General features: G+C 36.3%; 1 protein-coding gene and 1 long non-coding RNA gene across 6 annotated transcripts; one reads left to right on the top strand and one right to left on the bottom strand.

Moving 5' to 3' along the window:
* Window positions 1-1637: 1637 nt before the first annotated feature.
* LOC111868751 (GPI transamidase component PIG-S) lies at window positions 1638-21965 on the bottom strand. 5 transcript variants are annotated; one of them, XM_023859690.2, is made up of 11 exons: window positions 21889-21965; window positions 20646-20714; window positions 17726-17956; window positions 17428-17646; window positions 12361-12579; window positions 10775-10966; window positions 9456-9736; window positions 6195-6317; window positions 3242-3465; window positions 2329-2471; window positions 1638-2193 (listed from the first exon to the last, which is right to left on the bottom strand). In XM_023859690.2, exons 1-10 carry the CDS (start codon window positions 21896-21898, stop codon window positions 2351-2353), a joined length of 1689 nt encoding a protein of 562 aa, XP_023715458.1. In that variant the 5' UTR covers window positions 21899-21965; the 3' UTR covers window positions 1638-2193; window positions 2329-2350. The 5 variants fall into 5 exon arrangements, with proteins under 5 accessions (XP_023715458.1, XP_033609044.1, XP_023715457.1 ...); XM_033753153.1 differs by having other exon boundaries at window positions 20646-20716; window positions 21757-21939; XM_023859689.2 differs by having other exon boundaries at window positions 21820-21939.
* On the top strand, window positions 21962-25151 carry LOC117282648. Its single transcript, XR_004513471.1, has 2 exons — window positions 21962-22181; window positions 24531-25151. It is a non-coding gene; the product is annotated as an uncharacterized LOC117282648 (long non-coding RNA).
* Window positions 25152-26161: the final 1010 nt, after the last annotated feature.

Raw genomic sequence — 26161 nt, 5'->3', positions numbered from 1 at the left:
GGTTCGATTGCTGGCAGCAGTGAGAGTTTTTTCTCTCTATTCTACAGCATCCAGACCGTTTCTGGGCCCACAAACTTGCTGATTGCAGTTTCAACGCATTTTAGTGACTTATGTTTCTGGAGGCAGTATATCACATTATTTATCTGCTGTACATACCTGTGTTTCACCATGGTATCAGAAAATTCCCATAATATCCAGTAACATAAAATGTATTCATATACATGTAAAAAATATGTTTTATTGAAAGTAAAAGTTCATCACCACTGCCACCATTCTACCACCCATTCCTCTTCCTCTTCCTCCTCCTCCTCATCATCATCATCAAACACACTACTGGACATCATAAATACACAAATTAACCAAGTTCACACTCCTCAGAACCTGTTTTCAAAGATTCATTTTATTGTTATTAATTTTATATTACAAGACATTTGATCCAATCTAAAATTTGCTCCTGAGTTGAAATAACATGTGCCATGGCCTCATCATAACAAAGTAGAGAACCTTCCTCCTTCACTGTGGCCATGATCACAGGAAAAGGTTTATCTTCATTTGCTGCTCAACATCACTTTTCTGCAGTTACAACAAGATGATATTCAAACATTTCAACACAGTACAGCACCACCTCATCACCTCATTACAGGAGTACTATTTGTGATGCATTCAATGTGAAGTTTCCTGGACAATGGATGAGGACAGGAAGCCTGATCACAATGTTGATAAGACCTAGCGCACACATGCAATTTTTAGTTGGCTGATAGTTGGGCATGTCACCAAGAAACATTGGGTTTAATGGGAGTGCGCATATATCACGATAGTTGTTCCAACAGCTGGTGAGCAGTTGGGTTCTACCTCAACTGCCCGCCGACCCAACTGTTGGTGATAACGCCAGTGTACATGAGCTGTTATGGGAGTGCGCACACATAAAACTGGAAATCGGGCACAATTTGACCTTCAGCAAACAAGTTGTGTCTTTATCCTGCCTGTCCTTGTGCTCACTCTAGTTCCTCTAGTTGCAACATGTGGGATCAAAGCACTGAAAAACTTATAGTAGAAGTGGAGAAGCAGCCAGCTCTTTATTTAAAATTACGTAAAGAATATTCTGATACTAATCATAAAAAAAAAGTTGTGGGAAGAGGTGTGAACCGGTTTGATTGAAAACTGGAATGGTCTGCATATACAGTAGTTCTAGCATGATCAATTTTTTATTCCGTTGACAATTCTTACTGAAGTGTAATGAGTCTAATAACTTACATAAAAGTGATCGTACCCTTAACGTTATGTAAGAGAAAAATACTATTTTTGTATGCTTTGTGTTTGCAATGGGGCATGCGGTAGTGTAGTTGGTTGAGGCACTATGCTACAAGCTGTAAGGTCGCAGGATCGAATCCCGATGAGGTCACTGGATTTTTTTCAATTTACCCAATCCTTCCAGCCTCACTAAGGCCCCGTGGTCAACTCAGCCTCTTAACGGAAATGAGTACTAGGAATATTTTTGGCAGTAAAGGGCGGCCTGTGCGTAGGGCTGACAACCTTACCACCATCTATGAGCAGGTTGTCTAGAGAAAATGTGGGAAGCTCAACATCTCCCAATCCTACGGGCCTCCACTGCCTGTTACAGGAATACCTTTACTTTATCTGTGTTTCCAATAATAATTCTAGATCTATTAAACTCCAATCTCCATCTTGTATTCTTGTACAAGTATGAGGTTTCAGAAGAAGCAACAATTCATCAAAACTATGAACACTCATTCTGCAATAATCGAAAAATTCTGATGGGTACTGTCTCAGTTCATGGTACAATGTGTAAAATTTTCCTTTTAACAGACGTTCGCTATAAATAGGGTGAACCCAATACTCCCGTTTCCAAATTTCCTTAATCTTAATAATGCACACACTACTGTTGTATCATACACATCCATGCTGCGACTGACCGACTGCTCACTGGCGTAGTTGTGGACAACTCGAAATTGTATGTGTGCGCACATCCCTCGACAGTCATTGGGCCTCCACAATCGTGCACAACTATCGGCCAACTAAAAATTGCATGTGTGCGCTAGGCCTAAGATGCCTTCATTCCACCTAAAACTGTATATCAGCGTAATTTCTTGATGGTCCTTTCTAAGAGACAAAATTGCTGAACGGCAGATCAATCACAGTATCCACTACAGTATCCATTCATCCCACGGAGAACTGAAATTTTGGTGTAGTAATAAAAATTCAGAGAAATACATAAGCTATGCAGTTTTCACACATCTACAACATAATGTTACTCAACCTAAATTCCATTAGTGAGAGTCCATCATTATACAGCCATGACTCATGTACCTTAACACTGCTAAGGGTTGACTCAGTCTTCCTTCAGCTTGGTTTTAAAATTCATTCTGCCAAACAACCAGGCGTGAATACTTTTCAGTGACAGAATGACTGGAATCATTACTGGCAGGAACAGTGGTATATATACAGCATACCTGAAATGTGATGAAACAGCTTAACAATGGCCATTTCCTATGATCTGAGATTGTAGAAACCTTCATTAATCTGAGACTATGCAAAGAAAAATGTTGTTACATGCTGTCATATTAATGTGTTTCTGCTAGTGCCTTTTGTAAAACATAAGCATGGTATGTTGTTCCAGGACAAAAAAAGCCTTGGATGAGGTGAGGTAAAGTTTTCCCTGTGCTTATTAATTCAGCACCACACTATGAAGACATAGGGGACAGTGAAAGTGCAGCTCCACCATTTTTTACCTCGGAACCAGATGGAGGTGAGTGGTCAGCTTCATGCCCTTGCTGCTCTACCCCTGGGGAAACAGTCACCTTACCTGTTAGACAGGAGGTTTAGTGGGCCCCAGAGTCTGTATGGATTCTATGGACAAGAGAAAAATCTTGCCCTTACAGGGAATCAAACCCCAGTCATCCAGGTACTGGTAGAGACTCTACTCATGACATTTGAGGGGTGAGGGATGAAGGTACTGTCAAAGAGGGAAGGGATGGAAACAGACATACCTACTGTGTATAGCATCAGTTCAGAATGTACTGGCCATCAGTGTACTTGTGTAGGGCTCCTCAGGACCAAACTAATGCAACTGTTTTGGCTCATGTAATAATTGCTGATCCATGCTACTATCATGCCTTTAATGGTTCTGACTTCCTGCATTCCTAGCAACTCTCAAGATTAGAGTCTTGTACTGTACATGAGGTACATAATCTATTAATAAATAAGTACATTATTGACATACTTTTGATCATCAGGGAAATACAGCAATGCCAGAAGTGATGGATCTGTAAATGCAGCTTCAGCAGACAAAAATGCTTCTTTGGATTCATTAAATGCTTGATCCAACTGTCCAGTTTTCAGCAAATCAGCAGCATGTTCAACACAGTTCACAGCTCGGTATATAGAGCTACCAACAGCATCATTAATAACAATGTTGCTGATTTCACCAAGAAGTTGTGACAGAGACTGTAAAAGAAGGAAACATATGAAAATTGCTGTTAGATATTAAAGTAATAACAAATTCTAAAAGCAAATTTCCTTTCCTTCCATAGACTACCATGTAATATACATTTATTAGGTATTTAACTGCATATATAAGCATCCAGTATGTCATAAACTGCAATCTTCTTACACGTGAGTTCACTCTTATAAAATATAGTAATATGGCTGCTCCACCCCAATTCTTTCTATTACTTCTGTTATATCTTACTCTCCCTGCCATCAATGCGATGCAGTTTATAAGTATCTTTAGTACAAATTACTGAACAATTTCTTGTATGTTAAAGATCTGTACTGAGCTAAAACAGGAAGTCATAGACAGGTGTACATACTGTAGTTTAATAATAATTATCATACTCTTCACTTCATTTCACTTCACTGTGACATTATTCATTACAAAGGTTAAGTTTAAGCATGAAATGAAGCACCCTGTATACTTAGCACTTATCTGCTATTTCATATTGGGTCCTGACAAGTTCCAATGTCATATGCTTGAAATATAATAAACAAGTGAATGAAGACCTAACTGTACCTTGATTAGATATAAACCTTACTCTTCTGGATGAAAAGTAACTGCCAATGGGCGTGCAGTAACAAAAATTTACGTAATAAGTTTCTGTGGGATTGTACTTCTAGAAGCAACAGCAATATGAAGCCAAAAATTTTAGTTACTGTTTTCTCAAACTTGACTGTTACATAGATTTATTCTATAAGATGGTAATAAAACCCACTAACAGTTTACTAATTTTGTTACAAATTTGAAATGTGCTTTAACAATATCTTATTTTTTTAAAAATTGCCATTACCCTGCTCATTCAATGTATCAGTTCTACAATTATTCTCTCATTTTATAATATGGTCATGCCAGTATGCTATAAAAGACTGCAAACAGTTCTCCTTTTTGTTACTGTGGTGATATGAACTGCGGGTTGTTAGACAATGGCTAACAGTAATTTTGCAAAACAGTGGCTCCCAAAATATGTTCCTAGAATACCAGTGTTCTGCATCTGAAACAGAGCAGTGGTGGTCTTTTCCCAATTTTCAGAAAAATAAAGAGACATACATTTCTCAATTTTACATTTTACTGCCAATCTATTATATAAAAGCACTCCATCTGTATAGGTTTCAGCTAATTCCACCTGTGGCAACTGCGTCATTATCACAATACATAGGCAATTTTTACAGGTAACTGTTCATTACATTTCAATGTAGTTCAATAATTACCTGGAAGCTCAACAATAATTTGCTTTTCCAATGGTCAAACTGAGACATCTGACACACACTGCTGAGTACTCTTGTAATGTCAACCAAGGATACGATATTTTGTATCAGCAAAAGAGCCAATCACAATTAGTGTAGCAGCAGGTTTACATGTATGTTAATTTTTATTTTCTTTACTTTGAAATTAGCAGGTAAATTCAATTATATTCTACAGTTCTCATCTATTTAAAAGTTACAATATCACAATGGTGTTCAGAGTATTTTGTGCTGTAACAGGCTGCTTCCTTCAATGGGCTGAAGTACAAATCACGGAAAGAGGCTTCATGCAAAGTTAATGTGTACTTTCAACTGTCAAATAACACATCTAATATCAAGGACTTTTGCTCAGACTATCACGCTCATCTATCACATTAAATTTGATAAGCAGGTTCATTTTATTATTTATTTATTATATTTTGTCCCTGCTAATTGGGATATAATTACTGCTGCCATTATTAATTTGTTGAGTTGCACAGGCCATAGTACAATGTGATTCTATAATTTCAACTACANGGGTAATTTCAAGTGGGAAGTCCTCAAGCATCCTCCATATAGCCCTGACCTTGCTCTAAGCAACTTCCATTTGTTCGGCCCTCTTAAACATCAACTTTCGGCTGAACATTTTCCCGATGATGAAGCTGTAGAAAGGGAAGTCCAAGAGCAGCCCAAAGAAGTTTATGCTGCTGGCTTTCAGGGGCTTGTGAAACGATGGGACAAGTGCTTCAATGTATAGGGAGATTATGTTGAGGAATAAAAGCGTTTTTCAAATCAGTACTCTTATTTGTTTAAGTTATATATCCATTTGTAACTTACTTATTGACCTACCTATGTACTAACATTGTTCCTAGATCAAATGACAGGGTAATAAAATTTATTTTTCATGATGTTCCATAGACAGCACCATGATGCCCAAGTGCTCTGTGAACTGATAAGTGTGGGAATGACAACTGTGAAGCAACTGTAAAAGATAAAAAAAAAACTGTTTTGTTATGTGTTTAATTCTTTCAAGAACAAAAGTTGTGAGATAAATGCAAGTTCGATAGCGAGTGAAAAGTGCAGATGCTACAATCATTTTGAAAGCTTCAGTCTGTATAGAATAAATGTCTCCACATTATATTACACAGCTAATACGTATTTCCATTCCTTCATGTAAAGCAGATCTACCACCTCAGGCTGACAACATCAAAGAGGCCTCCTCCAAAATGTAGTTTCCTACTAGCCATATGCTTAACTTGCGATGTGAAGAGTTCCTTGCCAATTTGCATTATTCTGCTACACATTTCAACACTGCTGCCATAAGAGCAAAAACCTATTCTTATGATCAGAGAAGTCATAAGTATTCTTCTTTTATGAATTATCCCCAAGTTCCTACATGATCATGTTCATACACGGAACACTTTATTAATCACTCTTATTTTTCAATGCTTCATATTTACCTGAAGTGTCAGCTTGGCAGAAGTGAGCTGTTCCAAAGTTCTCACTCTGAGCAAAGCGTCAAATTCCCACTGACGTAAGCTCACTGTTGATAATGGAAGCTGACCTACTCTTGATATTTCTTTCTAAACAAACAGGCAACACTCATGTGTAAAATTAAATTATAAAGACATGTATGACTATGACTATATAACAATATCAGTATCATCACAAAAGTCAAACACAAGACAGAAATGGCTCCTAGCCCTTTCTCTTCTCAAATAAATGTTCCATGTCACTGAAAGGGAACAAAACGATTCCTTCAAGAGGCCAGAAAGGCTAGAACTGAGAACTTCTCTGCTACAAATACAGTATTAACTGATACTATTTACCATGAACTTGGGACTGTGAATTATGATGGATCCCCTTATAGTTCATTGAATGGCTTCCTGCTAATGTTCCCAATAAATTTCATCTCTATCCACTACAGCTATTTTGTTTATGAATGATGTTTTACACACTGCATCTCCATTCATATATCTTAAGCCAAAATGTAATTAATTTCTCATTGTGCATTTACCTAAGATTCAAAGTTGTGGCTACCAGAATGATTACGTATACACTGTACATACACACACAAATATATATATATATATATATATAATATAGGGTAAGCACAAATGATCTTTACAATTTTGAAAATTTATTATGAAACAATAGGAAAAGAAAATATTTCCAAACTCTCAGACATTAGATTTCAACTGTTAAAGTTCTGAATCAAAATGTACACATTATGTGCAATGATCTGCTGTCATGATTACTGCAGGCAAGAAAATGGCGACACCTCTGCAAAAAATGAAGTGTGTCCTGTTGTTTAATAAAACAAAATGTGCGAAATGAGAACAATGATTCTATCAGATCAAATTTGAAGTTGATCCACCTCCAAAGCCATTTACATATGCCTCTTACAGTCAGTTATGCAAGACAGGTTGTTTGCGTAAAGTTCCTTTTGCTGCAAATGTACAGCTCAAACTGAAATACCAACTTCATGTGTACAGTTACCAACAGTGTAGACACTGTACACCTTCATGATGTGTATTTGTACCAACCGTCTTACAGTGCACACAATTTCACCTTTCTCTTCACTACATGTTTCGGCACTAACGTGCCATCTTCAGGTGTGGCTATCCAGCAATACAACACATGCAGTCACAAAGGAAGGACACAATATACACAAGAATATAGGAAGAGTACTCCCATAGGAGAGGATTGACGTAACTCACAAATTTGAAGTGTGACGTATAGATGATAAATCTTGAAAAGTTTTAATATATAAATTTTATTATTATACATGACATATTTACATTTTAATCATTTTATAAAGGAGACATGATGGCATACAGTGCAATGGTTTGACGTAAACAAAACCACACCTGAAGATGGCACATTAGTGCCGAAACATGTAGTGAAGAGAAAGGTGAAATTGTGTGCAATGTAAGATGGTTGGTACAAATACACATAATAAAAGTGAATCAATGCAACAGGACGCTAAAATATAACATTGTACACCTTTAAGTGGTAAAATAAACTTTGACAGTTTAGTTCGATACCTAAATGTTCAGGTGTTGTATCTTGCATGACTGCTTCAAAATACATTTCTGAAACTGTAAAGATCATTTGTGTTCATCGTGTGTGAGGCACGAGCAAATTACAAAGTACTTTATTAGACATAGTACTGACTTTCATTTATTAATTAACTGGCATTTTACTTGCTTTAAAAACTGGCACTTTACACAGCTACAAAAAATTCTATGAAACTGGAATATCTGTCCTATTAGCTGAAAAATTGTTTACCTGTTCTCAGCTCCAGTTCTCCTGCATCTCAAAGATCACTTAATTTCACTTATGTTTTGACAATTACATAATTCTAATCATTCTTCCATCTTCTTATTAATATTATAAACATTACTAATAAATCTCGACAGTTATGAGAAATAATTAAACGAACTACCTCTATAATTAATGATGGTACACATTAGGCATGTGATGTTGGTTATTCAACAGTTTACATATAATTGTAAACCTTTTGACATTTAAATAAGATAATGGAAATCAGAACATGCTACATTTATATTGTGTTAAAACATATACAGTGCAACCCTGATATGATAACAATTTATAGAATTTGTAAACTATCATTCTAATGGGTACTCGTAGTATCCGACAATGGCTGAAATATATAAAACTTTGAGTTCATCACACAACTTCAAATTACATAAACCACAATACAAGACTAAGATTAAAGAGAAAAATTAATGTGAGTATGGCAATATTTAGCATTATGCTACAAGCCAGAAGGCCATGTATTCGATTCCTGATGAGGTCATTGGATTTTTCAATTGACCTAATCCTATGGCCGTACTATAGCTCTGGGGTCAACAAAGAGATACGAAAATGAAAAATAATGTAACATTATTGCTGCTGAACGAATTAATGTAATTCATATGTTCATACAGAGCAATTCATTGCGAAGCTTACAGTAGCTTATTTTATGCAAGATGTAATGTGGGCAGTCCCATGCATTTTAGCAAAAGTAAAAGAGCCTTATTTTTTAAATAAAATGGTGTGTGCCTGACGCACAATCCAAACCATGTGCTAACAACACAAATTTTAAAGCTCTGAGAACTGCATTTTGGAGTCCCTGCCCAAGCTGTGTGCATTTTCAGAAGTACAGTGAACTAGCACACCACAGAAAATTCAGTGACATCTGACTCTATGAACTGTGTTTGATGAACCAATAATGACCAGGCAATGACCATCACATTCTTCATATATGAACAGTGGTTTTTATTTCTTGGAAAAACATGATTCTGAAGTTCAAAGAAATAAACCACATTATTTATAGGTCTTTCTTACACACTGGGAAATGTTGCTGAATATTTCAGGACAGCTTTTTAATAGCTGCTTAAAAAATCACAATATCTTTACAATAAAATAATACAATGCAGATGCAAGGTTATTCAATACAGGAGCTAGAATGCAATTCCTTCCCGTGCAGCTAACCATATGGCAGCTGGTATAGTGCAAGCTACAGTACCTATAATAATATTGCAGGCATTGCAATGAATCACTTTGCATGTATGTTCTTTAAAGTAGGTTCAAAATTTTCTGAATATATATTCTTCCTCAAGTCTTATGAAAAGCCTGTTTTAGGCTTCAAATAAATTGTACCATCAGAGACAGCAAAAATGGGATACAATGCCATACATTAATTAATTAATTACCAGTTCTGGGATTCCCATAAGCAATCTCAACTGGGCAAGAAAAATTCCCATGATAGCAGCAGTGTCCGGTGAATATTCCTTTGGTTCAGGAACAGATGTGTTATGGCATATCAGGCTGGATGGGTTGTGGATTACTATGCCTCCCCAACGGGGGGACAGAAATGCATCTACTCCACCTTTCACCCTCATGCCCTGTCGTCTATAAATGTGGAGAGGGGCTGCTTCACATGGAGGTATATATACAATGAAGTTAAGACAAGGGTTCCGTGACACATGAGATGCTGTAATTAACAAAGATATGGTTTTAATTATCCACCCTTTACATGAATTCTCCAGATTTCCAGTGTATCACAGAACAACATTCAATATTACATTCTGTATGCAAGTCACGGTCTTGTAATCTTTGATCTCTAATGTGTCACTAATTAAAGTGACAGCATAAAGATACACATGTAATGTATGTCTGTATAAAACTGATTTACAAAAAAACAAGCTTGTTTCAAAAGTAACAGCCAAGGTCAAATGTATAAGAAAAAGTGCATTAAACCCTCTTTATAACAGATTAATAGGGGGCACAGGGTGCCTGTTATCATTGATGTCCACTAGAAATGAGTGAAGGGGTGTTCACGGAAGTGAATGCAATACGCACAGAAACACACAATGTGATTATATGAAGAATCTTATATTTGGATTCTCTTTTATTTCACATAGTTTTCTAAATACAAAACCTTCTTACTGTCTCAATATCTGTAAAAATTCACAACTGTACACAGCCATATTCTGTCTGGTATATCCAAAACCCATTATATTAGGATCCATTGTAATGAGGGCTTACTGTACTTGCAATGTCTTCGTCAATCTGTTATGGAAGCCAAAGGTTCACTGCCATAAGTCCACTGTTACAGCCTACCCTAAGCAGACCAGGACAGGTTCTCATGATACAGTTCCTTACAATCCAGTTTCATATCATTTTCCCACCTGTGCCTGAGTCTCCTACAAAGCAGCTTCATACAAAGTTTTCCAAACTAAATTCTGTATATTTTTATTATTATTAAGCATATTAACATGCTGCCCACTTCAACCTCCTACCATGAGAAGACTGACAGCATACAATTATAAATTCAATTCGTTAATGCAAATTATTGAGGAAGTTTCCCCTGTATTTAGAAATGCTGCATAAGATCTCACACCTCTGGCAAACAAAACCAATTCACAACACTCAGTGAGACAAGTAAAGTTAAAGAGATGTAACCTTTTCAGGAGAAAAAAAAAAGCCTTAAGAGCCATACATGAGTACAGGAATACAGAAAACAACATACCGAGTTTCTTCTCCAAAGGTGTTATGATCTGTGGCAATATATCTTCTGCAAGAGCATAGTGTTGATACCCTGACCCTGAGGTTTCTGTTACTAGCTTCGGCTGAACATTCAGTGTAACAAAATAGAGCCATTGTGACTTGACAGCATAGGCTGCAAGCAGTGACAGCTCTTGCAGCAATGGTTCCAAGTAGTCTATAAGCCAAACATTAATGAAATTGGAATTAATGCTCTACTTGCTTCCAGTTATTTATATCAGCTTGGCATAATTTGGTTAAAACTGCCACAACTAAAAAGATCAACTCGACGTTAATGCCTGTGCACAGCATTTCTGACAATGGAGAGCATCAAGTGTGATATATCAATGTTCAGAGGAAAGAACAGGCTTTCTCTACCTGGTCATTTGAAGGTAGTTGAAAGCAATATTAAACATTTCTCTGTGCAACTAAATTCAGCCACAAGCAACCTTGGTGTTTCTAGAAGGTACTTCAATTGAGCTTGGCTGCCAAAGGGCTAAAAGTATGCTAATGCTACAGGTAACAGAATATCAAACAATACAAATCCAAACCTTTACTATTTACAAGTGACAAAGTAATTAAGATTACAGTCTTCTGGGATACAGGTATCAATGTTTCAGAACATGCAGCCTTCATCTTCATTACAGAATAGAAGCAATACACCAGGGTATACTCTTCTGGACCCCCCACCCCCCAAACAAAGAGTGTGAGAGAAAATTTCAGAGCCCAAAACTGAATTTGCAGAGGAGAAACTCCAAGCATATAGAACATAGCAATATCTCAGAATACCAATATTTGATAGAGGAATTTTCAGTACAACAAACTTTAGATATTACTGTTATTTATATAGAAAGCTAAATACTTTATTATTTACAAATATACAACACTTATACCATGAATTAGTTTCAAATGTAAGCAGTTATGTCATAAAAATAATTCAGTGTTTGTCAATGACAAATCTAATAATTTAATTTACTTTATATGATAAAGAGAAGTTATATACACTGACAACAGCAGAATGTTTGTTTACATCTGTCTAGGACCACCAATGCCCAGTAATGTGCTCTGTACATTTTCAAACTGTTGTCGGTTACTATCTACCGCTACTTTAAATCACTGAACATTATTATTATAAACTTAAGTGAACAGTACGAAAACAATGATAACAATAAAAACTACTACAACAATTATACAAATAATACAAATATTATGTTGGACATTCTCCATTGTCTTGATATACACGTGAATAAACTTGCTAAAGCTACAGATATTCTGAGAGCTTTAGTTTGCATACAAGAGACAATGCCTTTGGAAATTATGTATTTCCATTTTTTCATGTGATAGCAAATTCACCATCTGACTAACAATGAAATTAAAAAGGCTTTTTCAAAACACTGTTGCATACTGGATTTGTGCATAACTTGTGGTGTGTACTGTATATGGGGTAACTCAGTACATTATCCTGCTACATCCTGCAATGTTGCAACTGCAATAATCTACTTTGAAGGTCATACAGGTCACGGTATATAAAATATATTTTATAAACTTACCTGACTCAACAAAATTCATTACCTTGTACAGCCTGAGGCAGATCCCAGTTTAAATGCAATTTCTCAGGTTCTGGATTTACCACTGTGATCATGATATCATACTCTGCAGCGGTTGGCATTCTGCGTCGTCCTGAACGATCTTGATCAGTCTCTGTAGGAGCTGTCATGGCAGCCACTGTTTGTCTTAGTGACTTTTCTTGTAACAACCATGATTCCAAAACTTCACTTAACTTTACAGCCGCTAGAAAAAAAAAGTATGGCATAAGTCATAACAGTTTTAAATAAACTGGCACTACCTTGGTATTATATAGAACAGGGATAGCCTGACTGGTACAGCAAGGATCTACAGGATGGATAGCTAGGGTTCAATTCCTGATGTGGGCAAAAGATTTTCTCTATTCCACATTGTCCAGACCACCTCTGGTGCCCAATCAGCCTCCTATCCACTGGGTACCAAAGGGAGGCTCTTTCCCCAGGGTAAAGCAGCTCAGGTGTGAACCTCACCACTTGCTTCCATCTAATGCTGAGGTGAAGAATGGTGAAGCTATACCTCCATTCCCCCATATGTCTTCATGGTGTAGTGCTTAATTAATGAAGCATGAGGACGTTATCTTTTATCTTGGTATTATGGAATCTTACTCGTATGGTTCACTCCTGCTCTATCAGAAGTGCATCACTTGAGCCAACTCAGGTGAATGTTTTATTGCAGTCCACTTACTTCAGGCCAACTTTTATACTATCTCAAAGCTATTCCTTCATGATCGAAATGGCTTCCTTCCATAGTTTTGACTATGTGTGTTACATTTTCCTAGATGTGCTACAAGTCAAGCCCCTCATAATCTTTCCGCAACTCTTCTAACCAGAGCTCCAGAAATATGGCCACCCACTTCTCATGAGTGAGCATAAATGTGTTCAGATACAACATACTGCTAGTTTACAGACACGTGTATTTTCTTATGTAGTTAAGTTCTTAACAGTTAAAGGACCAGTCGCATGATAGCATGCTTTTCGCTTTTAAATGTGGCAGACCGGTCGCATGATATCGTGATTTTAGGACACGTTAGGTTGCAACACACTATACCTTGCTATTTTGCCATGCAGCTGCATAGATACTGAGCCATAAAATCCCAGAATGTTTGCTTAGTATTCAGTAACATGACCTAGCTGTTTTCTTAACCCCCTCTAATGGAAAATGCTTTGCCTCTCTTCAATTTGTTTGTACCAGCCAGTAGTTAGTGGTGGGATATGAATCAAGGACAAATTCTTCTCCAATGAGCCAGCTTACGTGCCGTGCCTTGTGAGACGCGTAGTGATGGTGACTCAGACAGTGGCAGTGACAGGGGACAACAGAGAATTGTGGCCACAGACAGTAAAAGTGACAGTAGCTCTGACGAAAATGCGGGTAGTAAGATTGCAGGGACAGCAAAAAATCTAAACCCTGATTCAAAATTGAAATACAAAGCATTTCTGATGAATGTGGCAAAGGCCTGTGTTACAGACCAGATGGTGGCAGCAGAACCAGAGTCAGACACAGGCTTAGTGCAACCGGGCCCATCAACTCCCACCCCATGCAGGCTTAATGTGGACCACCCAGGGCAACTCTTGGGTGATATGCAGAAACATTTGTATTTGAATTGTATTGTATTGTATTTGTATTGTATTTGAAGCCTTAAACAGATGGTTCAAAGCCAATTTACTCTCATTAAATTTTGATAAAAGCCATTACATATCATTCACAACTAAAAACAACCACCTAATTGATCTGGACATCAGTTATGCCAACAAATTAATCTGTAAAGTACTTGATACAAAATTCCTTGGAATACATGTAGACAGTACACTGTCTTGGAAAATACATATTGAACAAATTATACCTAAATTAAATGCAGCTTGCTATGCGATGAGATCAATTAAGCCTTTTATGTCACAGGAAACATTGAAGATGGTTTACCATGCCTACTTTCATTCTATTATGAACTATGGATTAATATTTTGGGGGAACTCTTCACATAGTGTAATAATTTTTAAAATACAAAAGAATATAATTAGAATCATTACAGGATGTAGAAGTAGAGATTCATGTAGAGAATTATTTAAGAAATTAAAAATTCTACCTCTTCAATCGCAATACATATTATCGCTTCTCTTATTTGTTGTTTACAACAAAGATAAATTCAAATTAAATTCTGATGTCTATAACATGAATACTAGACAAAAATATAACTTCCACCTACCCTCATCAACTTTATCAGTATATCAAAAAGGAGTCTACTTTACTGGCATAAAAGTGTTCAACAATCTGCCACAAAGTATTAAAAACTTGGGCAATGATACTAAAAAGTTTAAATCAGAGTTAAAGAATTATCTACATGCTCATTCCTTCTACTCTTTAGATGAATACTTCAATGTAAATAGAGAATGATGTAAAATTAAGTTATATTAATTTTTAAGCTAAAATTGCCTGTACTTATGTATGTAACCTTTTGACTTGTTCTGTATCCAAAGGTACTAACCTGCTTAGGATTTATAGAATGTAAATAAATTCAATTCAACATACCCCCGTGAAAATTGTGAAGAGTGAACATTTCAAGGGGAAGCATCCTTCTAGGCAATGCTGTGTTTGCACAGTTCACAAAAGAAAAAATGTAGTATGACTGTCTACATTGCAAGTTCTGTGTGATGGCACTCCACAAAGGGGAATGTTTCCAGAAATATACACTCTCAAGCACTTCTAGGAGCATTGGTAAGTGTTCTCCAAAAATTTTTGTTCATAAAAGTAATTAGGAGATTTTATATTAATTTTTACAGTGAACAGTGCACAAGTAAGGATAGTAGGTTTAATAATGGCGGCCCCAGGGTGATTTAAATATTTAAATTGCCGATCCGCAATGAGTTAATCTGATTAGCTTATAGATACCAAAAAGTGATGTGATCAGGATCAGTATTTGGAATATGGTACTCTATACAAGGCCATTTAATGTTGACATACCTCACATATCCACCTACATGTCCAACATATTTATGCAGTTTAACAGCAATACTGTCTACTGCTCTGTACAGGAAGTCAAGCAGAAAATATGGAAGAATCTCACTGACTTTTGTTCCAGCATGTATAGCTGTTGCTATGCAATGATCGTGAGAAAGAACTCACATTGATTGGTAACAGCCAATTAACACATCAACAATATCCGAGCTATCATTAGGCAACTGATCAGTAGATGTGTTCCCGCAGCGACAGACAGGCATGCAACAGTTGGACTATAACAATGCAAACAGTGTCTTCTGTGTGGTTTGTGTCAAAATGTTATAAGCAGGGTCAGTGGAGTTCTGGAGTTAGAGTTGTCAGCAGTTCAGTTGAGTGAAGTGACATGAAGTAGCTAGTTGGTGAGTGAGAGAGTTCAGTTGGCAGTCCAGTTGCAAGTCAGCCTGTGAAGAGAAGACTATGAGGTTGGTGTTGGTGTGAAATGGCTGCCAGCCTGGGACCCAGTTAGTTTAGTTGTCAGTTGACAAGAGTTCTGTACAGGTGGCTGTGACAAGAGGGCCTGAGTGTGGGAAGGTGAAGAATCTCCCTCAGTAGAAGCCATTTCCAGGGAAGGGCTAGTGGAGAGTGTAATAGATTGAGGACACTAGTCTGTGTGTGTGTGTGTGTTAGTGATCTGTAAAGTGCAGTGCTGAGGGGTATATACAAGTGGTCAATAAATCCATTCACCAATCTATGCTCCATCTGTAGTCACACACCCCTAAATCATGACAGTACATACTGAGTTATATCTCTCTGTAACAAAGACACTTCTTTAATGCTGCACTACATAACACATACTCTAGCAAAGTTCTTTGGAAATCATACCCAGATAATCGTACCCATACAAACATTTCCCACGTGTCTTGAAATCTCAGATTCTCACAGCAGTGAATATTAAAGAGTACTATAGTCTTCTGAAGTGTGATGCCATGAAATGTGGTAGATAGAAAATGCTTTGGAGGACCCTGCTGCCTCCACTTTCAGCGTAGAAAAATAAGCTGAGGACATAAAGCAGTATATGACAGAGGGAAGAAAAAACCAGAACTATGTGTATTAAAAACCCCTTTTTTTATTGCTAGTGGGGTGGGACTAAGTCCCTTGTAGTGCAGCCACTTCTGGCCTATCGTACCAGCCCCAGATGATTGGTGAGGATGATTGTGAAGCAATGGGTGGAATGAAGATTGGCAGGGGAAACCAAAGTACTCGGAGAAAACCTGCCCCAGCACCACTTTGTCCACCACAAATCCCACTTGGCCAGACCCCGGGATCGAACCCGGGCCACTGCAGTGGGAAGCCAGCGACTAACTGCTTGACCTATGGTGCCGCCAATATTAACAACCTTAGAGATACTACCAAAATCAGTGAGATCACTCAAAGATAAAAGCTGTTGTTTTGCTTAGTTCCATGTACTCTTTGCATACAGTGCACAAAACTAATGCGTAATTGGTATGCCGTGTCCATCTGTCTGCATGCTTCATCTACAGAACTATCCAATGGTTTCAATGAAGTCTGATATTATAACATATACCAAGTATTATTAGCTAAAATTAACATTGGTCCTTAAAAGTCAAACACAAATGCTATACAGAGCTCAAGTCATTCTTCATCAAATGTGTTACACATAGCAAACCAAACAAAAAATTTGTATACATGACAAAATATGGAACAGATATATATTTCAGATATTTTTTGATAAGGTGAATATTTAATGAAAAGTGAAAAAGTATGATCTAATGTTATAAGTATGAACATTTATTGAAAATTCTTTCAATACTGATTAATATTAATTAAGTATAAGAAAAAATACATTATACCCATACGTAATGTAATGTTCCCACAGATGATTAGTTTGTAAATAACTGAATTTCTGACTCTAAGCGCTGTAGCATCTGCATTGATGTTTAGCTCTGTTCATCTGCAGTAATGAATACTAAGACCTATAAGAGACGCAGAACTATAAAGAATGCATTTGTTTATTATGCATAATTAAGAAGCTGAGAGACTGAAAGAATGAATGTGCAGACAGAATTTGCAAAACATGACTGGACAAAAGCTCAGAATGCCTACATTCTGACTCACTGGTTTCAGATGAAAAATAAACTGTTCTCTTCAGGCCTGCCAGAACATGGTTTGCAGTAAATCTTGACAATCCTGGAACCTCCAAGAGGAGCAATTCGCCTGGCTTTCTTGGTTGCAAGGAAGCATTTTCTAAGTCTTCAGGACTATGCACAGAAGCCAAATCCTTCTTTTCTAGTGGCAATGCAAGGAAGGTCAACTGAAACAATTCTAAAGCAAAAGAAGTCCTAGTGAATGATATTTACTTCAGTCAGTACATAATTAATTATACGAACTGTTTAACACCTACTTGAAGTTTTAAATATGTCTTTTAAATCTGCCACCAATCTGCCTCCTCGAGCAGGGTCTATAGTTGAAATACTGATGTTCATCCCAAGGGTCACATCCAAGCTGTCAAGAGCAGCAATTCTTGAATAAGGCAATGAAACACGATACACATCTGTAGTTTTCCACCAGAGTGGCAACCCAATCACAATGAGGACTACAGCGTATGCAATGGCTGCAAAGATCCGATATGCATCTGGAAACAGAAAAAGTTAAAAAAATCACACTGAAAATTTAAGATATTATGATGTCACATGCAGATACTGCATTCACTTTTATGTTGAAGGTGTGAATCTGACATGAGACCTTCTAAATAAATGAAAATTAGCATTTACTATGTCAGATCACTCCTGATCTACTTTTTAAGGGTTCTAATCAAGCAGGATAGTATAGCATAGCACGGCATAGGAACTTCATCTATTTGTCCACTGAATATTTCAATCTCAATGAAAGACCACTTAGTAAGAAAAACCCATGGCTTGTTCTGACAATTTTTTCAGATTAGTTCCAGGAATCCAGCTGCAGATGACTTGTGGAAGCATTTACAAAAAAACAAATATTCTTTATAATACAAATTGCAAGAGGAGATACTCATAGTCTTTTATTATACAAAAATTACTAAACTTTGCATACATGTAATCTACAACAAAGCATTCTGCCCTCTTCTGTAAGAAGCAACTGTGGAGATCTGTATGCCTGCCTCACCCAGGAAATACACAAGTTTGGTTCAGAGAATATGGTGATAACCCAGTTGTTATGGCTTCATAGTTAAATTAAAACCCTATTTCTTGCATAAGCATTTATACCACAATTAATCACAGTTATCTGAATATGTACAGAGTTCCATAGTGTGACTAGAACCACTGTTTCATACATATGGGAAGTACTGAGTTCAAATGTTACCGTTTAATTTTAACAAAACTAACTATGTGCATTTTTCATCAAAAGTAAATACTACACCAAACATAAATTTAAGCTATAAGGATGTTCAAATTAAATATACTTGTAATACAAAATTTCTAGGACTAATCATAGATAATGCCTTATCATGGAAAGATAAAATAAAGGAGTTGGTAACTAAGCTGAATGTGGCTAGTTATTCTATTAGAACCCTATCTGCAGTTATGACTCAGGTGAGTTTAAGGATTTATTTTGCATATGTACATTCCATTATGTCATATGGAATAATATTTTGGGGCAATTCGACTCATAGTAATTTAATTTTCAAAATAAAAAAATGAATAGTGAAAATTATTATGAAGGCAAGAAATGGGGACTCTTGTCATCCATTGTTCAGGCAGTTAAATATTCTGCCCTTATATTCTCAATATATATTTTCTGTATTAAATTTTTGTAGTGAAGAATTCAGATATATTTAAATTTAATTCTGATATACATAGCATTAACATCAGACAAGGTTTTGACTTACATTTTCCTATTAATAAATTAGCTAAAGTGCAGAGGGGTGTTGTATTATTCAGGAATTAGGATATTCAATAATCTACCACAAGGCATCAGGAATCTATTAAATGATATTAATAAATTCAAACAGGCTCTAAAAGAGTTTCTTCTTGCTGTTTCATTTTATTCTTTAAATGAATATTATGAATGGAACACAAGGGGTGACCTTTGTTCTTATAAATAGTATCTAAAATTAACCTTGACAAGTCCTATTAATGAAAAATATATAAATAATCATCTACTTTAGATCTGCACACATACTTACTATGACTTTTATTTATTTTAACATAAAATCTCTTGATTTATGAATTTATTTATGAATGTATTTATTACCATAATAATTTTAGTACACTTCTGAGAGAAGTTATTTATTCCATTTATTGTTGATGCATGTTAGATGTTTTTACAGTTTTTCTTTTGATGTGTGAGAGATGTAACACACATCATTTGACATTGTATTGTTTATTGATTATTTATTTATTTATTTCATATGCATTGTTTCTATAAACTGGACGAATTTTATAAGATAAATGGTTAATATGTGTTCATCTAGTATTTAAGTCTTGTTGTAGTCACATTTTATTATGTTTAGTGACTGTGTTATCTATGTTTTATATTATGTTATTTTGACTTGTTCCAGTGACTGGTTGGAACATTTGTTTCGATTCTTGACACATTCTATACCCAGTGAACTTGTTAACTTGTTTCTCACCCTGTAATTGGATCGACTTGAATATAAGAATAAATTAAATTAAAAAATATCATATCATAGCTAGGAGACCAAGCATCCAGGGATCATTTGTTTTTGTAAATCCCTCTAGCAAAATGCCACAGTGGTACTTTATGAGACCAGACCACTTCCTCCTATGTCTCTCCCATGTCACCAGTCATAATAAGTTTCTGTGATGATCCACACCTCAGCCTATTCTTGCCATGGCATCTAAAAGTGCTCTCTAGGTCAGTATCCTCATTCCATCAAATTCTCCATAAGCATTATCACCAGTACAGGTACAATAGGACATATGGAAGCCGACGTGCCGAGGGGACCTAATATGGATTCCACCTCACACTATATGAAATCTTAACTATTGTAATCTACAGTAATCTATTGTAAACAATTTTAAGTATTGTAACTTTATTCTCTTATTGTAATCAGCCAATGTACAGTAAATGATTTGTCCACTATCATGTAACAATGATCTATAGAGACGAAATAAATAAATACAGGCTGTTTTCTTTTTGTCACACTGAGGTCTTTGTAAGAGAGTTCCATAAGACAGAACTCTAAGAGATAGATTGTGAGGTTGGAAGATCAATGCAACTGGCTCAAGATCATGTTGACATGCTCTGATGCTAGTAGTGTTGAACCTTTGGATTTGTTACCAAAGTGTTAGTCAAATGTTGCTCATAATACAGTAAGTTACCATTATCTTCTGCATCTTCTCCCTTGGTGGAACCATCTGATGTTTCCTCTTTCAATATCATACCTCTGTCTACAAGAATAAAACACAAGAACTGTATTAACATTTCAGCTAATGTGTAAAATAAAATTATATTATGGTCACAAGATGTCACATCTTCTTGAGCATAAGACACAAAAACTCTATGCTATCTTACAGCCATTACAATTTTGGCATGTCTTACAATCAGGAAAATACGGTAGAAGTAAACAGAATTTGAGTACTGACTCTTGAAAACAGTGCAAATGTTGCACTACTGTGGGAAGATTGTCATAACAGCTTACAGAAACTGGTCTTAGTATTATTAATTATCCTGTATATACAGGTATATATCAGGTCACATTGTGTGGTATCAGCAACCTGTTTTACACCTTTGGCTCAAATTGTAACATTTTGGAGATAGAGAGGTAATTTTAGTTTTAAAACTGTTAAGACATGACAATACAGATTGAAAAAAGAAAACGATAAATTGGAAAAAGCAATTAAATTTCATCAGTGTTCACGCTGTGTGGCGGAAATATAGTTCTTTTAACTCAGTGCACACAGAAAACAAAACCAGCAGCTCCTCCTTTGAGAAAGTCTTCCCTATATAACTTACAAAAATAGATGGGGACACCGAGGGATCTGGATCTGCATAATAAAGTAGAAGCTCTGAAAAGGGCACACCTGTGTGGCAAGGAGTCTGACAAAGAAGGGTGGATACCAGACTGTTCTTCTATTAAAGCTACTAAGGACAGACTTGAAATGGCTTGCCATTTACGATATTCACTTTCTGACAACATAACTGAGCACTTCTAATTATACCATATACTATACTCCAGCACCTGCTCCCATCTTATGTGCTCAAAGCCATCATATATTTAACACATAACCTAAAACCAAATGAACAGAATTCCAAACTCGCATGGCCTACGTTTATAAACCCTTAAGCATGAGGGCCTTTGCCCTTAGCTTGGCCTAACGGTTATTAACATGCAAGAGAATGACTAAACTCAACCTGTAAACGCCCAATTAACAAAACTGATGTTATTCACGGTATAATGGTTTTTACATAATACTTGAAACTTTCCACTCTTGCCACACTCAATGAAAGATACAAAATATCTGTGCAAGATGCTCCAAATCCAGTTACGTCAACCTGAAGTCATTGTGCACGATTATTCATGAACTTCATGAATACATGAAGACGATGAAGACTGAAACATACACCACGACATAAACTGACATCCATCGATACCCCTTAACCCCTTTCTGCCCCTTACGCTCCTTGCGCGCCGCTCTGCTCACGTCACGGATCCTTTCGGGCGGTAAAGTTTGTGTGTCCGTAGGTCCGTAAAGTTACAAATTGTGTTGTAAGGGTCGTATGTATTTCGATCTTTCACATTGTGATGAATTTGACAGAATATTTCTTTACGGGAATATTGATAAATCTAAGCCGATTTGTGCTGAGAGGAGGTGAACCAAAGTAGTGCGCTTAGACCAGCTTAGACCCATCATGTGGTATGTTCAGTTTATTGTAATATTCCATCAATCAAGAAAAGGCTACGAATGTAGGTGTTATTACAGTAAGTTTCATCGAAGTTGTAACCGTTGTAGGAAATGGTGGTAAATGACATCCTTTGCATACTTCCGAAAGGAGAAAATCAAGGGGATTAAAGTCAGGGAAGCAAGGTGGTCAATTTATATGCCTGTCCCTCCCAGTCTATTAGGAAACTTGATTTAAGAAGTCAGTCACTTTCATGTGGAAATGTGGGTGTGTTGTGTCCTGTTGGAACAACATGTAACTGGGACCCATTTCTTCCAAAATGGATGTGATAAAAGCCTCAAACATATATAGCTACACCATTCCAGTCGCAGTACATTCAGCAATGCGAAGATGTCTGAACATGTTATATTTTAGCGTCCTGTTTCACTGATTCATGTCCATGGTTTATGCCAACCGTCTTACAGTGTATACACTTTTCCACCTTATTCTTCACTTCCACACTACATGTTTCAGCACTAATGTGCCATCTTCAGGTGTCTTTATGCACGTGAAACTATTGTACTGCATGCCATGATGTCTTCTTTCTAAAATGACTAAATATCCAGCAGTACAACACATGCAGTAACAGGAGCAAAACACAACACAGAACACGATACACGAATGTATGTAGGAAGAATGCTCACATAAAAGAGGATTGGCGTAATTCGCGTGTTTGAGTGCGACGTAGGATGAATCCTGAAAAGTTTTATTATTTAGAGTTCATCGACATATATGACGAATACGGATTTTAGTCATTTTAGAATGAAGACATCATGGCATGCAGTACAATATTTTAATGTGCATAAAGACACCTGAGGATGGCACATTAGTGCTGAAACATGTAGTGTGGAAGTGAAGAATAAGGTGGAAAAGTGTATACACTGTAAGACAGTTAGCATAAACCATGGACATGTCTGAACATTTTGTTTGGACATAGAACAAAACACGTTCTGCCTGTACGCAGTATGTCTATAGGCCATTTGGGACAAACAGCCTCACAGAGGGAGCAGTGAGACATGATGCCTGAGTGTGCAGTCAGAGAAGCATTGTAGAGACAGTGCTAGGCAGCGGCTCGCTAAACACATTTACACAGCAACAGATAAGCACATAATAATAGAGGAACTGTTGGAGGTTGTGATCTCTGTTCGGTTCTTCCTGAAGTTATGAAGGGAGGACAAGTGAGAATGCTGAGTCAATTCAGAAGCTATAAGAGAACTGAGACAGGAGAATGAGAATGGAGCGAGTCTTCGGCAGTAGGTTGATTGTGAGCTGTTGTAATTGATTGTAAATGAAGGCCTCAATAAATCTATCACATAACAAGACTACATCTATTTTGTCTGAATTTTTACCTTGAACGTCAGATTTTGTCAACACTGCGTGTCACATACTCTTGCTCTGGTTAATGATTATGATAACCACATTATTGTGATGTGATGGTTTTTCTTTCTTTTCTGTTTTTTCATAAAGATAGAGCCACATGTGTAGGTTTTCTAATTTATATTTTCTGTAGTGAGCCAGCCAGCTTTATGGTCACCACTACATCCAAATATGAATTTCATGTTTGTAGATGTGTTGTTTAGACATAGAACATCTCGTGTCTCTCCATCATCCAAGGTATTCAATATGGAGGAGGGTGATGGGATACTGTGAAGGGCTAAGCAAGAAACCTACCTAACAAATTACTGCCTTACCCCCATATGGTCAGTGGCAAGCTAAAAACTAATCAGTGGTCCTGCCAATGCTGAAAGCAATTCTCAGTCTCAATTTGTAATGATAATATAAAAATCAGTATTTTTCATTTTGCTGAGAAATTGATATGGAGTTTTTGGTTGTGGTAAGGAAGGGGATTACTGGTAAATTTAGAGGACAACTGTAGACCCATGTTTCACCTCCTGTTATTTTGTTTTTAGAATTTTTCTTAGCCATTTCAGCAAGCCAAAAGCCACAAGGCAAGCAGTTACCTTTGTCAGCCTCTTTGGGAGCAAACTTGACTGAATCTTGCCTCATTTTCAAACAGCTGAAATGGCCTGACAGCAGTAGTAGGAAATTCCTAACTCTTCAGCCATTTCATGAATAGTAAATCTTGTTAATTTTTAACTCTGGACTCTCTTCTGACCTATTCACAGAATTTAATGCACACAAATTATTTTGGATTCTTGTCATTTTTAAACTGACACCTGACAAAAAAAAACACTTTAAATTCTGACTACAAATAAGAGACGAAATGGAAATGCCTGGGTTATTGTAACATGTCATGATATGTGTATCATTGCTAAGTTCCTGTGCAATGACATTTATCTGATATGTGAATTCTTTTTCAGTAGTTATTTAAGAAGAGTGTACATTCTACACATTGTAAAAGAAGAGGGAAATATGATAAGACACAACTGACAAACTATTGTTAATAGTGTATGAACAACAGCTGTCTTTATTAAAGTGACCAAATAATGTGGAAATGATATACTTACAGGATGACAAAAATATGACAGATCCAGGTTAGGCAGTTGGTATAAAACAAAGAAGAGAAAACTGGATGAACTAGAGATTAGGAAGCAAGAAATGGGGTCAGCTATATAAGAACTTGCATGTACAGTAAAGTAAGTCCATTTTTATTGAGGAACTATGCAACATTAACAGTTGGGAAAAGCGTATTATTCGAATTAAGAGGGTTAACACAGTTTGAGATAAAGCAAGTTATGCACAAATTGCATAAATATAAATGATATTTAGATCATTACACACATGACTATACTTTGGATCACAGTTTAGAACAAGTATAACTTCAATATGTTGCTTATGAAATGTCTTACTATGGGCATGCTGCTTGAAGGACATGCCCAAAGCTGTCAGACAGGGTATTCACAATATTACAGTCCCATGAAAGGGTATTACCGTGGTTTTAAGCAGTAGGAGTGGAACAGCCTCCCATGTGAGTAGAGTTTCCATCAAAAATGCAGGAATGGTTCTAGACATTCAGTTAACACAGTTCTGAATTACAGCTAATGAGACCTTCATTATGCCTCTTATGATATGCCCACATTTAAAGAAGTTTTAGTCCAAATTCACATACATATTGAAAACCTAAAAGGAACATGTAGGCCTTGGTTCTAGAAACATGGTACTGTGCATCAAAATTACAACTAAAATATACAAACAATAACATGTGATAACTATCAGCTTAGAAATCCACAATTATCAATTTTATTGTTACAACTCAATCATAATTGTATCGTGTATGTTTGTGTCCTTCCACTGTTTGGAGAATCTTTCTCCTCTAACAGCTTGTAAAACAAAGTGTCCATTAAATGCCTATTTTGGTATCTTTGTGTAATAAGTAAGTGATCTGTTGTTGAAGTGAATTGCTTGTCTGTCAAGGAATAAGATTGAAAACGGTAAAGTGCAAGTAATAACTATGCAGTGGGGAATCCTGAATTCATTAGTTACAAAACATTATATATTCACCTGTACCTTCAAGATTAATGCAACGACATACATTAAGCATGAAAGGGATGCATGTTCTTGCATAGAACATGTAATCATATAATAGGAAATAAAGCAGAATGCTGCCTGTCACATTTCACACATTAATATCTTTGCCCAAAAATATGTTTCCATTCTCTTTGATATGATTTTTTTAATATAATTTTATATAACATTTAGGCATTAATTAATTAAGAACATCAGGACATGCCACTTCAACAAATCAGGATGATGAGCCACAGTAATACAACACTGATAAATTGTAGAAGGGTTTGGAAAGTACAGTTCAGTATGACCCATTAGAATACGTACACAATATTTGTTTGACATTTGCAAGAATAAATTTCCTCATACCTATATACATGCATTTTTTCAGGAACTACTGCTGTTCATATAAATATAAACATGACTTATTTTGTACATTGTCCATTGTCTTTACCATATTTTAACATAACATTATGGAAATATATCTGTT

This window comes from Cryptotermes secundus, unplaced genomic scaffold (genome assembly GCF_002891405.2).
Source record: "Cryptotermes secundus unplaced genomic scaffold, Csec_1.0 scaffold13, whole genome shotgun sequence".
Lineage (NCBI taxonomy): Eukaryota > Metazoa > Arthropoda > Insecta > Blattodea > Kalotermitidae > Cryptotermes > Cryptotermes secundus.
Note: the sequence above shows the minus strand (reverse complement) of the source record. Positions and strands in the feature narration are given on the sequence as shown.